This window comes from Oryzias melastigma, linkage group LG7 (assembly GCF_002922805.2).
Source record: "Oryzias melastigma strain HK-1 linkage group LG7, ASM292280v2, whole genome shotgun sequence".
NCBI lineage: Eukaryota > Metazoa > Chordata > Actinopteri > Beloniformes > Adrianichthyidae > Oryzias > Oryzias melastigma.
Genome location: NC_050518.1, coordinates 9,252,509 through 9,268,109, shown reverse-complemented (window position 1 = coordinate 9,268,109; position 15,601 = coordinate 9,252,509). Strand labels below are relative to the sequence as shown.

Here is a 15,601-nt window from a genome sequence, read left to right as displayed (position 1 = left end):
TTTTTTTTTTTTTTTTGTATAATAAGCTTGAAATGTATAGCGCTGATTTCAGGAGTCAGAGCTCTGTCTCCACCTCTGGTCACCAGCGGGAGCTATCCCCAACTTACTGACCCACTACAGTGCGTAGTCCCCGAATGCCGCTCACCTGAATCCCTTTGACAATCATCTACCGAATCTTAGACAATGCAATGAGCCTCACTAAGTGCAAAGTATTGATTGTGCTGTACCTGACATTCTGACCTGACATTCTGTTTTCCTGACCCAAATTCTGCTCCGACTCTGTGTGTCTGCCGCCTGCCCTGACCCATGCCTGAATCACGATAACCGAAGCCTGATCCCTGAAACTTCTATGCTAGTGTTTGACCTCTGCCGGCCTGACCATGCTTTAGCTTTACGGACTTATAGTAGTAATTGACTCCTGTCAACCCATCTCTTCAAAAAACCTGCTACACGTGGAACCAGGCGTCTACCAATTTGTCTGTAACAGCTGATCAAAATATCCAAAAAAATATATCTGACTACAGACTACATCTGATTTCAATAAAGTCAGAAACTACGTGATCGGGCCCAATTTCCGATCGCATGATTGGATCGGGACAATTTAGAGACACCAATTTAACCCACAAAGCATGTGTTTATTCTAAAGTGGCTGAAAAAAAACATACGTGCATAAGGAGAACATGCAACCTCCAATCACAAAGGACAGAAAGCTGGGATTTGAACATGACCTTCCTCACTGTGAGGAAGCAGTGCTGACCACTGCATCACTGTGGAGCCCATGGGGCATTTTTCAAACTGTATCTAATTCTCAACTTTTTATATTAGCTTTTTCATTTCTAAATGAAGTTAAAATCAAGTTTACTGAGTCAGTTCAAATCTTAATTTTAAATGGAAAGTTTGTTGCTATTATCCTTAAAGTTTGGATTTAGTCTAAATTAAAGAAGCCATCTAAGTCCTTCTAAATGTCATTATATTCCATTCTATAGATTTATTCCTTTTGTGAGGAGCATACACAGAAGGTCATTTGCATTTACTTTTATATTTCTTGGCTTGAATAAAGCTTTGAATAAATCTCTTTTATTGTTTTTCTGCTTACTTCAAAGTAATTATTTGTGTTATTTCTCAAGAACCTTCAAGAATATTATAGTAAAAGTGCAATGGAAGCAGTGTGCTGGCTGTTATGTGTAAAGGGCCTTTGATGTTATTTTCGCAGAGTTAAGTCAGCTGGCAGCGGTGGTGTAGCTCATGGCCGTAGGTTAAATCTGGCAATTCCCTTTTCTTTTATTGTCTAATGCAGTTGGACTAGTGGGTGATAGAACAGCTCAGACAGCATGACTGCGTTTACCACCTGGATCTGCACTGTCAGCAGACACACACACACTGCACCAGGGTATTATTTCTAAATGTGAGCGCATCTTTGTGTGTATTTGGCCCAAGGATGTTTGAGCGGAAGCTTCGTCATGTGCTGGCGATGGATTGGTGGGGACATCGAGATTGTAACCTGCGGTGAAACAAGCTCTCCGGGTTAGCACAGCCATCAGCAGACCGCGATGGCGTTCAGACGAAGAGAAGAAGGAAATGGATGCAGTGTGACACCCCGGGGTCACCGCATCCTTTCGGCGTGCATTAAAGAACACAAGCAAAGCATCAAAAGCTGATTTAAAAGATGAGATTGTCAAGTCTATGATGAGCTCTCCACTGAAGTCAGAGATTGCTAAAAGCTTTGCGATAGGTATAGGAAAAGCCTGAGAAAAATAAAAGGAGCAAATGGCCAAAAGCTTACCTCCCTATTTCATTTTCTTCTCATCTTCCTTTTTGCACAAAAAGCACGTCCACATGCACGACTTAAGTATTGAGTGTGCACAATGTTAGTTAAATTGGAAGCTTAATTTGGAACCACTGGGTTTCAGACAAGTCACATGGAGTCAATTTATCTGCAAAAGCAAAACTGGGGGTTTGATTAATGAAACACACACTTATGCACACACACATGGATGCTCGTGGCGGGATCAGGGAAGCCTAATCAAGTGAGATCTCCTGAGGTTGCAATTAGGTTTGGAGAGTCCTTGCAGTTCTATCTATGGCTCCAAAAAAACACTGTCCGTTAACTTGGAATAATACAGACTTCTTCTGACAAACCATCGTTCAACTACGTTCATGTTTGCAAAGAAAGGGATGACAAGATTTAAGAGGGAGAACACACTTGCAAGTATTAATTTAATATAGTTTGCCCCTCATTTTTTTAAAAAAAGTGTCAGTTAAACAGTTCAAGGCCCAGTTTCTCTATTCTTTGACCATTTCAGGAGAATAACCTGCGTATTCCAGTGTAATCCATACACATTTTTCATAGTTTATCCTCTGAAAGGTTAGAATTTTACCTTAGAATTGAAGTAATGCTTTAGGTGGGTGCACGTTTAGGCCTCGTTTCCACTGAGCTGTCCGGTATTTTGAGCGTTTCCATTGTAAGATGGATCCATTAAACAGTACCAAACCGTACCTCTTGAGGGTCCCTGTTTGTTTTAAGTCCATAAAAAAATGGATGAATGGGGCGAAGCCGCTGTAGCCACCTGTTGATTGGCAGAAAGTGATGACGACATTTGAAAGCACCAATATAGCGCTAAGCTAGCATTTCCGTTGTCTTCTTTACGACAGTATTCTTTTTAGCCGCCAACAATCTTCTCTCAAACAACATTAAATTCCTGTTATGCACCACGTACAAAAAGTAAGGCAAGAAAAAGATGAGCTGCTGGATGACCTCCATTAGTGTTGCTTTTCTAGTCGTCGCACTACAATGACATGCTAGCGACTACATCACGCATGTGCAGAGAAAACAAACCACTCAGTGGAAGAGAGGCTTAACTGAGTGGAAACGCTCACCAGAATTAACCGGACCACACCACTTTTTACTGGATCAGACCATACCGGACCACTCAGTGGAAAGGAGGCTTAATATTCTTAAAAATTGCCATACTGTATTTAGAGATGAATTTACTTTAGTTTTTTGGGAAGGTTGAAATCAACATACACTGAGTGGTATTTTTTTTAATAAATGGATCTTTCTTTAGATGAATTACTTCAAGTAAACTGTAGCAGAGACAAATGCAATGCACGCAGGGATCCAGTTTTTCCAAACAGTAATTAACTGGGAGAATGAAAATTCCTAAATATTAATGGTTTTCCACCACCTTTTCCCTTCTGACCACAGGGAGCTTAAACACAGCTCGCATGCCCATTAGACCCCTGTCCGGCCAAAACTAACGCACATACAAACACAAATCTCCACGCATGCACACTGAAATATAGACTGGAGATGTGGTGAGGAAACTGATCAGCCGCGTTGAGCAGGGAGGGCATTCCAATGGGACTAATTAAAGAGATGGAACAGACTGCAGAAACCATGTGAGAGTACCACTCTTTCTCCGGCACGGTTTCTTTCTCCACTCGCTTTTCTATTCACTTTTGCTCCTCTGTGTTCTGTTAATGAAAGCAATATAATAAAAGGCTATAGGATCCACTGTGCCAGTGTTCTCCTCGTCTAATATTCATACTGAAAGACAGTAGCATCATTTGATGTTCAGGAGCTAAAGTGTTTCAAGGGGTTCCACGCCGCCACGGCTAAACAGGTGTAGGAATTGTTTGAAGTCACGTACCCAAAGAAAAATGGATACCAAAATTCACAACTGTTTGTCAGGCAGAAAAGTATTTATGTGAGTTTTCCAACAGATGTATGAGTGCCTTGATGAGTCAGTCACTGCTGGCTTTGAAGAGATGCCGATGAAGAAGTTGTTCAGAAGCCATCGATCCCAATCCCTCTTTCCACACACTCAGACGCACATACATGATTACTCGCACCCCTCCTATTTCTCCCTCCTTCTCCTCTACCATGCCCCGCTTCTTTCAGAATCCATTTCTACATCCCACACCCCCTCATTTTGCTGCAGACAGACCAACAACCAGGCATAATGAAGTGCCACTGCACCATCAAAAACACAGCTGTGCGTCTAAATGAGCTGGAGAAGAATCTGGCAGCGTCTCTGCTTTGTTCCTAATTATTTACTTCTCGCAAGGCAGAGGTGAGAACAGGAGGAGACGACGGGGGCGGGGAGTAGTAGGACAATATCGAAAAACTTAAAGTAAAGAGTTGAGGTGAAAGACGAAGTGAACAAACATGCCATTTTAATGACCAAATCAAATGAAAATTGTGCTTTTATCATGCTCTTGTTGCATTTTTCTTATGATGAAGGACATACATAAAGAATATTAAGCTCAAAATTACATTTCTGAGTATTTATTTATTCAAATTCTTGTGAATCAGGACCAGACAAAACAAATTCAAAAAGCCTTTAGCAGTGACGTTAAAGCTACAATCGGTGGGCCACAAACTTCATGCTCATCGTCATTCCGATGTTTCCACTTTCAGATGACTAGAGGCATCTGTTTTTTGTTTTTTTCTTGCCTGAGCTGCCATTTGGCTCAAAGCTGTACATCTAGATAGCTCCAAAACTGCTCGCTATTGTTGTTGCACATCTAATGTAAGGTTGGGGTTGTGAGGGGCTGTAAGCTAGTAAGAGAGTGTAAACAAAGGGATGATGGGAAGTTAGGACAGGCTTACTCCGAGCCAACAGTCCCACCCACAACTGAAAGACAAATTTTGATTGATTACTGGTGCTCTGCAGAAACTATGTCTTACAAAAAGACACAAGTTTTTTGATTTTGGCTAAAAATTGCATAATCAAAATTGAAAGAACACTTTTTCAAAATAGCTGAAAACATCATTAGAGTTGAACTTTTTAGCATCTCAGACCAAGGATTTAAAAAATAGCCAAACAAAATTGTGATCTCCCTGCAGGACATAGATTGGTAAAAAAAAACAAAAAAAAAAAACGTTCAAATGTATCTTATAAAAGGTTTAAATGTTGTGAGTGGTCTATCTATCTATATGCAGTGGGTTGGTGTCGGTATATGTCTTTGATGCCCTTTAAAAAGAATAAACCTCGGCCCAGGCTGTCTGGCTTTGCAGCCTGCTCTAAAAATGCCTTGCTGCACGGCCAGATGACTCACCAAGCTCAGAACTCCAGCCAGGACCTAGAACCCACTTACTTACTGCAAAGCAGCAGATATGTGTGAACAAAATGTCCAAATGCAAGACATCCTCACATGTAAAGAAAACAACTTTTTCCTCACTTTTGATCAAATTGAAATACAATTTTATTTCAACCAAGTCAGACAAATGACTGCTTGTCATAAAATATCCATAAAATGGTCATTTAAGAACATCTTGTGGATATTATATTTGATCACTTTGTTACAAGCACACAGTATTAGTTTAATCATTGAAGGCCTGTTTAATTTTGTTTGCATAAAAATGATATATGTCGTGGACAAATGTATGTTTTGCCTCATTATTACGAGTATTTTCGTCTTGGATGTGGTAAATCCAAAATCTGGTAGTGTGGACAAGCATTCCAAAAAAAAAAAAAAAAGCATTCACAGCATCAAAGGGCCAATTAAAGAACTTTTACAGAAATGAATCATAAAGATTTCTAGGTGTTGTCAAATAGCACAAACAATGTATGTACATTTTTTTAGACACTCAAAAAGACATTTGATACATTTGAAGATTTGCGCTCTCAGCATATGGTGGTCACACTGGACTGCTGCCTGATATTAGTGCATGTACTCCGTTGGAAGACGCTTGGTGAGAAATGTCTAAGCTGTGCAAATCTATCAAAGCTCGCTGCAGGCTTATTTCTTTCACAGCTCTATTCTGAAAGAATCATACAATTCTGGCCAAACACAAACCACAGACATTCATTTCTCCTTTGTGATTAATTTTTTAATGGTTGTTACTTTTATGAATTAAACAGGACGCTACACATACGTTACTGTGACGATTGTGGACTTTGATTTAGTTTTTGTCAGTTGTGTTCTGGGTTTTGGTCATGTTCTGTTTTGAATTGTCCTTCAGTCACATCAGTTTCAGGCTTGTCATGTTTCACAGCTGTCTTCATTTCAGTTAATTACCCTCAGTCTATTTAAGTGTGTGCAACATGCTTTGCAGAGGGCGATGTGAAAATAATATCAGAATGTTTTATGTTTCTGTTCACCTTAGATTTGAATAAGTTGCTTGGTAAGCAAGAATTTTGCATTATAGAAACCTGTTAATTTACAAAATCTTTGAACAATTCTAATTATATCAGGGGAATATTTTTTGATGATTAATATAAATTATTAAATTCCCCATCGTCATCAGTATTTGTGTAATAAAATTTTAATCATATGAAATTATCCTACTTTGATTTTTATTATTAGTAAAATCGCTACCCTTGTGTTTCATCATTATTATGTTTGTGTGTGAGATTCAAAACAAAAAAAAAATCTTAAAGAAAGGAAGGAAATAAACCAAGTGTATGCTTAAATTATCTACTAGAATGTTAATATGTATTTAATAAAAATGAGTCAAATTTAAAAATGTGGTTGAAAAGAAGCTTTTATTGAGTCTGGAGCTGCCAGTTATCAGCCCCTAATGAACTGATCATTGGCAGGTGAGCAATTATATTAATACAATAACGGATGTACATGTTTTCCATTTATTAAAAGGTTGCAGGTGGGGATGCGGGCGGCTGTAGCTCAGTGGGTCAAGTAACTCTATTCCAATTGATTGGTCGGTGGGTTGAATCTCATGCATGGATGTGTGGTAAGACCCATGCTGAGATTGCTGTCAGCTGCAAGAAACTTGTAGTTGCTTTGGGCTAAAGCATCTATGAAATGAAAACAGTTATTCATCTGTCAAAGTTTGAACATTTTAAAACATTGAGATGTCAGAAACAAATGTAAAGGACTGCTGACGGTATTTTATGGTGGTGGTTGTGAGAGAACTATTTCAGCTTGAAGATCATTATAGAATGACTCATGCTGGGCTCATATTGCTTTTTCCTCTGTGTTTCTCATATGAAAACATGTATGTGTGGAGAGTATTTTTGTTGCTTTCTTGCTCTAATTAGGATTTTATTCTTATCTTCCAGAATGCGGGAAAGGGGTCCTCGCATTTGTGGAGTCGGTGTGTGGAGTCTGCTGCTATCCCTTTGTTTGGCCTCCCTCACCCATGCACACCGGAGTCACACAGGTACGTGCACACGCACGTGCACACACGTCTGTCTCAACAATGTATTGGAAGACAGACAGACGAGTGAGTGTTCAGAACAGCAGCACCATCAAAGATTACAACAGGAGGGAGTCTCTGCAGCCAATTTCTTTTCACGTGTTGTTCAGTTGTTGTGAATAGGCTGTTTCCCACCTATGGGGGAATGCTGAACCAAAATCTACAATGAAACACAGGAGTACACAAAAAACTTATTTAATGAAAGAAAAAAGGAAAAGAACTTCAGTTCAAGATGCTTATACGTCCTTGCAGCGCCATCATTGTGGGGTGACTGGGGTTTGTTTGTTTGCTCGAGGGTTACAACACAGTCAGAGTGCAACAAGCTCTGTGGATTAGGAATTCCCAGATGCGAGAAATCTGTGCAGCTTAAACTGAGTGGTGATACCACCACATTGCTGACTGCAAATATGTCTTATACTTCTTAGTTAAATTCCCAAGTGAAAGTGGTATGCTTTTTTGGTTATACATTAAAAATTGTAATAAAAAAACATTTGAGAAAAAAAATGTTATCAACAGTATGTCTTATTCTTTTCACTTTTAAATGTTCCTAAAGAAATTGCAGCACAGTTGCAGCCATCTTATAGACATGATTGCAAAGTATTTTTTCTGACACTTGAATGTGTCCCATGTAATTTTTAGTTGAAAGGTCAATAAGCTGCAAGCATTTAAAGCTCTTTCAGTGTTTAATGTAGGTCTATGGGAATAACTGAAAATTACACAGTACAAACCAGGGCGTTATTACAGCACTTTGCAGTGTAAAGACTGAGTGCAGCAGGAGCTCTGTTGAGTCCACCCATGGGTCCACTCACCTGCCAATCAAAAAAAAAAATAAAATAAAATAAACCACTTTCCTAATACAGCACTAGTTTGGACTCACTTCAAAAAAGTTTTTGGCACTAGACTTTACTTAAGTTAATTTTTATGTAAAAGTCAAACTTTTTTACATGGGAGTTGATGGGAATTTGCTCATTATTGTCACCAACTCCCAGTGGTCTTTAAAGGAACTGTAAGATTTCGATCTTCCTGGTTTGTGTCAAATTTGGAACAGAATGTGAAGGCTTTTCAGATACAATTATTTTTTCTTATGTTCACATGTGTTCTTTCTGTATTATATATTGCCATGAAGTCACCAAATGATGATACTGTGGTGTAGAAATCATTTTCTTTGGTTGTATATGGACATCCTGTTTATTTTAGGTCTCAGTTTTTGGATTAGTTTGTCAGCAGGGTTCCTACAAGTGTCTTCGAGTTTTATTTAAGACCTTTTTAAGGTCATGTATATCAAAAATTAAGACCAATTTTAACCATCTTTAGATTAAATTTAGATGTAAACTGTAGCTTCTTATCTGGTTGTGTGCTGCTGTGTCTGTGCCTTCAAGCACGCTTTTTTTAAATTTCTTTAACTGGCGGTGGACATTCAGTGTTCTGGTCCATAAAAACTGATTCTGCCACTGTTTATTTACATGTTTTGATCCAAATAAGTGTGGTTGAAAAATCAGATTTTCAACAAGACATGTGTAATGGAGAAGTTTCGCTGCCCGTTTCCCAAAAGTCAAGACATTTTTAAGGTTTTTTTTAAGGTAATAATTCCAAATTAATAAATTCAATGCTTTTAAGACTCCACTGGAACCCTGTTTCAGGGTTCCCTTGTTTTCTGTGTTGTACATAGAAATTAATAATAGCATTTCCTGCCTAATATGACCAAAGCAAAAAATAATTGTTGGGATCTGATAGATGCTAATGGGCCTATACCATGCTTTTCTTAAGTCTTTCAGGGTAAACTATAGCCATATATATGATCAAGAACAAATTATTTTTATGACTTTTTTTAATCCTACCCAGAAGTAAGACTTCTCAATCTCTGGGGAACCGCATTTTGCTGCTTGTGGGTGCCACCCATTTCATGACACCATCCTAGAGCCGACCTCGGCAGGCATCATGTCTCCGTTTCACCCACAAAAATAAATAACATCTGAACTTTTGCAAGAATGGATGTGCATACTGTATATTACCTTTAGCAGCCCTGACCATTGGTACAACCAGTGTAGCGATGGCCTGGGATAGCAGCGATGCTAGCGTGTATTCACCGCTAGGTGAGTGGAGAAAGTGGTTGTTTGTATTAGCCTGGGGGGCAGTTTTGGCAGCATAGACTCCTCCTTAAAGGGGCTGTTCTCACTTTGTGACATCAGCTCGTGAGGACTTGCTCATTTTTGTGGTCACCGAGGGGCTGGTGCTCAGAGCGCAGATCTTTAGAAAAATATTTAGAAATACGTGAATGTTTATAGTGAGAAATGAACATTATGATACATTTAAAAGCTCAAAAAGTTTGGAATAGGCCATTTTAATGCTGAAATCCTAATTAAATTGAAACAAAAATATGAAATAAAAAAAAATCTGTACATTTCATCTAATTGTACCTCAGAGAGGTTTTGGAAACATTGTATGAAAAGGTGAGAAAAAGAGGCCACAGCTGTTAGAAAATAGTTTCATCCTTCATCCAGACTGTCTGTACATTCAGTTCTCTCTGTGAACTATTCCTCTTTCTGAAGAAATGCTTCTCAGTACCTGTTTACAGGGGCGAGGGTGGAGGGAGAATTTTATTGAAGGAAACATTATCTAATATTTAAGAATAGCACACAGCAACACCATAATATCTAGCTTGTGTGAACTTGAAGAGCATAGAAACCACAGACATGTCAGCTTGTTGTATCAAGTGGTAATTAGTTAACATTAAAAAAATTGCTCCGAAATGATTCAGTTATTTAAATCTAAATGTCATAAAATGCATTTTAATATCACGTAAAGGTTGAGTGAATCCAATTTTCTTCTCTATCCTTATGGCTTTTCTCTATTAGTACATTCGTCCCTATAGATATGGAAAAATGAGTGTCTTCAAATTTGAATGTTTCTACTGCTTGATGACATCATCAATAGTTGCCGGTGATCTACATTAGCACATAGCTGCCAGCGCTCGGAAAATACATAGCAAGATTGGTTTTATAACTTTGAAAAGTAAATAAAAAAACAAAAATTCTATAATTACATTTAAATTGTAAACTGCTGTGCTCCAGAGCACATCCACGCAAAGAAATATATTTCTCCTCCACACCACAAGTGTTGTGCGGATCATCTTACCAGCGGAGGGATAGCTAGCTCTAAGTCGCTACGACGGCTCCTCCTTAAAAAGACACTTTTGAACACCACTACAGCTTCAAAGGCCTCAACAGTTGGAGCAACAGGGAGTAGCCTCAGTAAAGTTGTGTCCATTCCATTAATGTCTTAGCTAAAATACAGATACAGGAGGTGCTGCCATAAATCCAAATGTTAATCAGTCTTAATATATCTGTAATGTGTCAATAGACAGCACTAATAGGTAAAACTGTAGAGAAGTTTCAGATTAACTCTTTAACACCAAAACTGTCACTGGTGACAGCTACTTTACCTCTGACACAATGATTGTAATTCCAATAGATTCTGACTTGTGCAAACCATTTTTTCATGTCAGAATCAGGTGGTTTACGTTAATTGTTCAAACCAGGGGTGCCCAAATCCAGGCCTCGAGGGCCGGCCTCCTGCTGTTTCCAGAAATCCTGTCTTATCTGCTGCTTATTTCCTGGATCAGATGTGTTTAGCCAATAAGGAGCTTCAATGGCAAATTGATTGACAACCATGTAGGACACCGGCCCTCAAGGCCTGGATTGGGGCACCCTTGGTTTAAAGACCAGTTCTGTAAAGTGTTGCATATCTGTGCAAAGCTATTTTTCTCTGCGTCTGAGTATTTGGGAATTTTGTCAATAGCATAAACAGATAAAGACATAACAGTAATTCAGAGATTGTCAAGACTGCCGTAAAGGGTTAAAGGGTTACTGCGCCCACTGTACAGTTTGAGTTCATCCATCCATCTTTAGAACTTGTATCCCTTTCAGGATCATCGAGCCAACTTAGCTGACGTTTACATTGATGCCAACATGCAACAAGAACTGAGTTTCATATTCATTTTGTGAATTTTATTAGTGTGCATGATACCTGCTGAGCTGTTAAATTGCCATAAAATGTGTTTTACAGACTAAAAAGTGACTGCACAGTTTACTGTTGTGTAATAATATAATTGCTGGTTAAAGACTCATCAAAGCTGCAGTTTCTTCACTCCATACTGCTCTCCTCACACAGTCATCATGTGAACTGATAGAGCAGCCAAACACTCACCTTCCTCCGTCACTGTTCAATCAGATGGGCCGAATCTGACAAGCTTACAGGAGAGCTGCATGAGTGACTGGACTTGGGCCATGAGATAAGAATTCCCAGGAGCCCCTTCAACCAGCTTTCATCTCCAATGGAATAAATAACATCACACCAACAAAAACTGACTCATTTTTAAGCCAAACAAAGTTACAATGCAGAGGTAGAGACCATTAATGAATCTTTAGGGTTACGCTGACAATAAAAAAAGATGCAACCGGCACCTGCATACAACAAAACACACACTCAGCTTGGTCACAGCAGTATCAGCAGGGCAGCAAGAACTGCCACACTGATCTGAGTTAAATGAACTACTGTAGGATCTGCACTACTTAAAGCTGTCCTGTTATCTCTTCCTTTTCTTTCTCTTTGTAGTTATTCCATTTCCCACTACCAGACCAGCAACTTTTCTTTATCCTGACTGCTCAAAGTTGTTCGTTACATAACAGCATGCTATGTACAGTGATATCCTGAGAAACTAAAGGAAAATCCAACTGCTGGGGTTGCAGAAGCTTTTAAAGGAATGGGATGTTTAAAACACTGTCTTAGATTAGTGTTCACTTATACTTCTAAATTAGTGGGCACAATGACCCAGACTGTCTCGCTCTTGGCAATATTGAAGAATGTGATTAAAATCAGTTCAGCAATCACAGTATAAAACCAGTAGAATTTGTACTTTTCCTATTGAGGGAGAAACCTCGATCTTCAGCAGTAGTTGCAAACTCAGCATTGTTACAGCTGTTAGCCATTGGGTTTGACCAACTTGCCAGGGGCCCAAGCCTGTTTCGCCTGTTGGCAGCTAGTGCTTCTGGCAGGCCAGTCAACTCATTGTGATCATTTGTTTTGGACAAACAAAAAATATCACGAATCCTGGCCTTGGAAAGGTAAAGGATTAAATTGGATATTTTGTCATGGTTGTATTGTTATAAAGTGGAAGGTTCATAACCATGAAGTCTAGCCTTGTTTCTGCTTCCTGTCAAAGAGCTAACAAAGTTGTGAATGATGCATTTAGAAATAACTGGTACTGGGAGAGAGGTTAGAGCCCAGTTTTTAGGGTGGGCAACAGAACATAGTTTCCAACAGGGATCATCAAATCATGTGTTCTATTCTAAAAGAAGCACGAGTAATCTTGAGGGACCATCTGCCCTCCACTGCTCACACCAGGTGAAAAATATTAGGGGCAAGAGTCTGAAATATGTGTGATACACATGTCACAATACTATACTTATCACAATATATCACAAGACGGTACCAGAGACCATATTTCTTTTTTAATTTTTATTATGACTTCATAAAAATACATGCACCCATCATCAAATAAAATTGTTAAATACATTTTAATGACATGTTTGAATGATCAGAACATTAAGCACTGGAACTGTATCTCATATACAAGCTGGTTTTAACCAAGCAAATTCATGATGCTTTTCTATACGTAATTTAGGAAACATTATTTTAATACTCAACTTTGTATGATTTTTACTACTAAATAATATTCGACATAGGAAAAACCTCATAAAGATTATTTATTAAGTGTGTTGTTTCTAACTCTGCTAAATGTAGCTGAACCAGTACTTTCAAAACGGTTCAGGTACTTTCCAGAAACATATCAGTGTGATAAAGCAGTTTGACAGGATGAAGGAGTGCTTGAATGCGGCTAAGATGCTTTATTTCATTTTTCCATACAGTCTGCATAGCAGCACTATATCTCTGTTTTCTCACAGGCAGAAGTAAACACGTATTTCACCACTCATCGCTACTATGACTGTCTTTATTTTAGAGCAACCTTTAACAGTAAAAGAGCCACTTGGGCTCGTTTTCTACTGATCAAAACCTAGAGGGGGCTTCATAGTCTTACTTTAGCCTTTAGGAAAGTTGTGTTTGCATTCATGACCTTCTTTCTTTAATAAAAAATATGAATTATGTCTATATGGAGAATAAAAAGAGTCACATGTGACTCAGGAAGCGCATGTTGCAGAGCATCGCACACGTAACTCTGATCCATCAGGTCACTGAATTAGATTATTTTGTGAAGTTCAACAGAACTTTTGTTCGCTTTGTCTTCCGATTCAATGAGATTCACATAGGATTGCATCGACCACAAGCTTGTCCTTGCAAGATCTTGCTTTGCTGTAATCCGGTGCAGAGCTGCTCAAAGAGGCTCGGTGGGGTGTGCTGCTGACTAGCGGTCAGGGGTGTAAGCAGGAGACAAAAGTAAGACACTGAACTAGATATTTTGCTTATATCATTAATTAAAATCAGTTTTGGCAGCATTTTAAATTGATACAAGTATCGGAAAACGAGATATCGTGATAATCAATATTTTCTTGCATCTCTTAAAAAATATGATGGAAATTTAAAATCTTACAGAACCCTTCTGTGGATGCAACTTTGGAGAATACTTGTCTTATTGTGCTCTAAGAGAGAAAAGGAGAAGCATTCTAGTATGCACAGCAGCTGTTGGACAAGAACAGCCTTTCACTGCTGTTTTTACAGGAGTGAAGTGTGTACCCAAATGACGTAAATCAGTTTATTCTGTCACAGAGAAAAGCAGAATTAGATGATTAACGATAGACGCGTCATTGGTTGAGGTGTAATGTCAAAGTGCGTGTGTTATTTAGCTATTAGCAGCCACATCTCTTGAGTTAAAGGGTTAAAAACATTAACCTTTTTTTAACCCGCCACTAAATTGTATTAAGGGGTTTATGCCTGGACCTCAAAAGTGTAGCACCTACAAATATTTTAGATGAATGCTCAGTCCTTGCTTAATTTCTCAGTAGTCTTAAAGAAAGAGCTTGGCCTGGACTTTGAAGCAAGGCGGAACAGCGATTACTCTGATCGCTTTGCCACACACTGTCAAGTCATTGATCCTCAGCCTACTGGCTGTGTACGCCATACATTGTCTCTGATTAGAGGCCAGAGAGATCTTAACTTGCTCTGAGAGGTGTTGTAATTGCCAAGAAGGGAAAAACCGTTATAAGGACCGAGAAATATAAGCCTTTATGAAGCATGCCGTTCTCACACATGCTCTCTGAAAGTCGTTTAATTTGAGTCATGAGAGCAGACAAGCCAGCAGTGAATGCACATGCAACCATTAAACAAATGCATGCGCAAACACACACATCTGCATGCAAACGTGCACGGTCAACAAAGTTTGGTAAAATGATGCGTGCAGACGGGTTGTCTGCCCTTCTTAGCAGCACGCCGCAGTAAAGCTACACTCCATGCCTGGTTGCAGCACTGTTTTGTATCATTTCTGGCTTGTGAAATATTTAAGTTGAAAACCAACTGTTTTTCTTTGCTTTGCTAACCCACATCCCTACTGTCTCTTAAACTGTAATTCACTGGTCAGGATGTACAGCACCAGAGTTATGTATATACTGTATAACATTACATAAACTGATTGTATCTGATCAATATTGTTTTTTTCTTCATATGTCAACCAGAAAGAGCTCCTTTACCTCAGAAATTTGCAATCTTCTCTCTGGCACTTAAGCTTTTTATGCCATTTTTAATAAAACAAGTACATTTTCTGATGTGTGTGTGGGTGTGTGTTTGTAAAACAGCACCAGCTATATATCTTAGTTCTGCATTTTCCTCTCAGAGGCAAACTCTTCCCACTCTAAAGTCTTTCTTTGACAGTGAATTTGTGCAAAATGCCACTTACTCTTGCCATTTTATGCAATTGATGACTACGATCCTGAAATGTGTAGGAGTTGCTTTATTACGATGCAGACTTAGCCAATATTTTACACATAAGCCTGTCATATGAAAAAAAGTGTATTCTGAAAAAGGAGCCAAATCTGTCTCAAAAGTCCAATAACTTTTGGGGGGGAATTATTAATGTGATAAACAGAATTTCTGATTGAAATGACATGTTTGTGTGGGAAGGATTTTGTTTCTATAGAGTGCAGGACATCCACAAAAACACCAAAATACATCCTACATTTCAGGTGCGTTTTCTGTGTCTACAGGGTAGCTGCGCATAAGCTGATGGATACCATAAAAATCAAACAAAATCAAGATTCACGACATAAAAGAACCCGTTTAGTTTTGACTAAAAGAGGAATAACAATAGAACATGTATTTTCCAAATGCTGGTAATTAATGCTGATCAGGGCAGATCATTAATTATTTGATGTTTTTTCTGACTGTTTTGTAACTTATTTATGAATTTCAGTCAAAACTAACAGGAAAGAC

The 15,601-nt window shown here is 38.7% G+C and overlaps 1 protein-coding gene across 3 annotated transcripts in view; it reads left to right on the top strand.

The window, feature by feature from the left end:
- Window positions 1-15,601, top strand: part of LOC112159855 (chemokine-like protein TAFA-3) — a 90,452-nt gene that overhangs the window by 38,947 nt on the left and 35,904 nt on the right. The window contains exons 1-2 of one of the 3 annotated variants that reach the window (XM_024294168.1): window positions 6,025-6,130; window positions 7,026-7,126. In XM_024294168.1, coding sequence (XP_024149936.1) covers window positions 7,027-7,126 — 100 coding nt within the window. In that variant the 5' untranslated portion in view covers window positions 6,025-6,130; window position 7,026. Of the gene's footprint in view, window positions 1-6,024; window positions 6,131-6,596; window positions 6,698-7,025; window positions 7,127-15,601 lie in introns of those variants that run through there. The other 2 variants (XM_024294169.1, XM_024294167.2) reach the window with 2 other exon arrangements.